Here is a 2030-nt window from a genome sequence, read left to right on the forward strand (position 1 = left end):
TGTTGATCAGAATGCTACAGTGGAAGGCAATATCACACTGCCTTAGGTTTATAGTTTAACACAGTGGATGAGAAAACAGACATGGTTTTAATTTCATTAGGAAATCATGATTTAATACAACACAGATTAACTATCAATTATCACAATTATCTTTTATGTTCATTGTATCCAAACCAAGGCAAACATTTAGGTGATATTAAAAACATGGAAAATGGGAAGAATTAATACACTAATTTTGTGAAATTAAACTCTTTTTAATGCAATTGGACGGTGAAGCATTTCTACAGTTAATGTACTACTGAAAACATCATTATTAGATTTTTTTGATTTTTTTTGAGAAATTATATGAATAAAGAATTCCAACATTGATGGAAGGTTTATTTGATATTTGTATTTGTAGTGGAAAATTGTATTGATCTGTTGGTATCCTGACTGGCTCTGTCAATCAATGTCAGAGCTCCATACTAGGAGGGAGTTAAGATCTGTCAGAAAAAACTGACTTAGGTCTGATCTATTGGACATTCAATTGACAGTTTGGTTGGAAAAATTGGCACCATAGTTCATGGCATGTAAAAATGAAATTAGCTTGTTTTCAAGTTATTCACTTTTAAATGTGTAAATTGTCTCTGTTCCTTGTGTTCTGTTGTCTAGTATTGCTGGCACAGGTACTTCTTTGATTGTCGTAATTAGATCTGAAGAACAAATTTTTCTGCCACCTCTGCATATTAAAGATACACATGTTCCATGCATGTGGAACACCCATAGTGGGTCCAGAATTTGCTGTCAGAACCTCAGCAAAATATCTGTTCTGAACCAAATTCTACATCATCAGAAAGAATAACTATAACTCACATACCTACATGTGATAGACTCTATATTAGGAATTCAGGATATTCAATTTGCCTTGTCATTTATATTAATATTTTCAAGAAATGTGCCATTTAATTTCTGTTTTTAATATTTATGTACTGTGAATACATCTCCAGACAAGTATCGTATGGTATGCCTATTCGATTATGGATAATTGATTGGAGCTGTCATTTGATGTAATCAAGCAAATATCATAAACATTTAACATTATTATTTAGTTACTTGAATGCATACTTCCTGCATGAATCCTGTTTAAGTTGTGAATGTATTGTAACTCATTGGTAGTGGGAGGCTTTAGTTAAATAGATACTGAATAGTACTGTTTAAACTTTAGTACTCATCAAATTTTGTCCTTGTTCAGTTGAGTTTGTTATATTTATATACTATGTGTTTATTTGGTATACCAGCAGTTTGTTGCATGAATCTCTATAAGTCTGTCTGGTACACAAGTATGAGGACAAGCAATTGTGAATCTTCACAGAATTTTATTTGGCACACTTTACTTAGTACACATACAATGTACAAACTTGACATTGACTTGTCCAGTAGATTTTTATGTTCACCTTATTTGTTCAGCGTCCAGTAAGATGTGGAAACCAATGAGGCAGCCCCTGGCAGTGCACAAGAGTAACACCCTCCCTCGTAACAGTCGTCCCTCCAGTACGGGAGGGTCTTCCTCTGCAACTTCCTCCCCGGCACGCAAGTTCTCACACCAAAGGCAGCACTCACAGCAGGTACGTGATCAATAAGATCTTTTCAAAGTTCTATAGTAACTGGCAGGCAACATTAACAAACCCTTTTGGTAGAGATTTGTTGAGTTTGATAAGTGTAGAAAGGCATGTAAACATAAGCCTTATCTGTGGATATTTACCAAGTTTAGAAGTTTCTTCAAAGTCTGAACAGGTATATCTTTTGTACACAGAACCCAGGGGGCCGTCCTGTAAGAAAGGAATTGTCTTCCCTGAAATTGAAGAACATTGACAAGAAGCTGGCCGAGACCATCTTTAATGAGATAGTGGACAACGGTCCTCCAGTGCAGTTCACGGACATCGGTCAGTATTAGCTGTTCGGACAGATGTGAATTTATTAGGCCTATGTTACATATGGGAGGAATGGAGGTTCCATGAACCAACCATGATCTTTTGATAAGAATTAGGAAC

The 2030-nt window shown here is 35.5% G+C and overlaps 1 protein-coding gene across 1 annotated transcript; it reads left to right on the forward strand.

Moving 5' to 3' along the window:
• Nucleotides 1-1414: 1414 nt before the first annotated feature.
• On the forward strand, nucleotides 1415-1922 carry LOC110444155 (spastin-like; the record flags this gene model as incomplete). The annotated part of the gene is made up of 2 exons (XM_021488563.1): nucleotides 1415-1604; nucleotides 1793-1922. Coding segments are annotated over exons 1-2 (277 nt in total), but the record flags the coding sequence as incomplete, so codon positions are not given.
• Nucleotides 1923-2030: the final 108 nt, after the last annotated feature.

Source organism: Mizuhopecten yessoensis, unplaced genomic scaffold, assembly GCF_002113885.1.
Source record: "Mizuhopecten yessoensis strain PY_sf001 unplaced genomic scaffold, ASM211388v2 hete_36043200, whole genome shotgun sequence".
Lineage (NCBI taxonomy): Eukaryota > Metazoa > Mollusca > Bivalvia > Pectinida > Pectinidae > Mizuhopecten > Mizuhopecten yessoensis.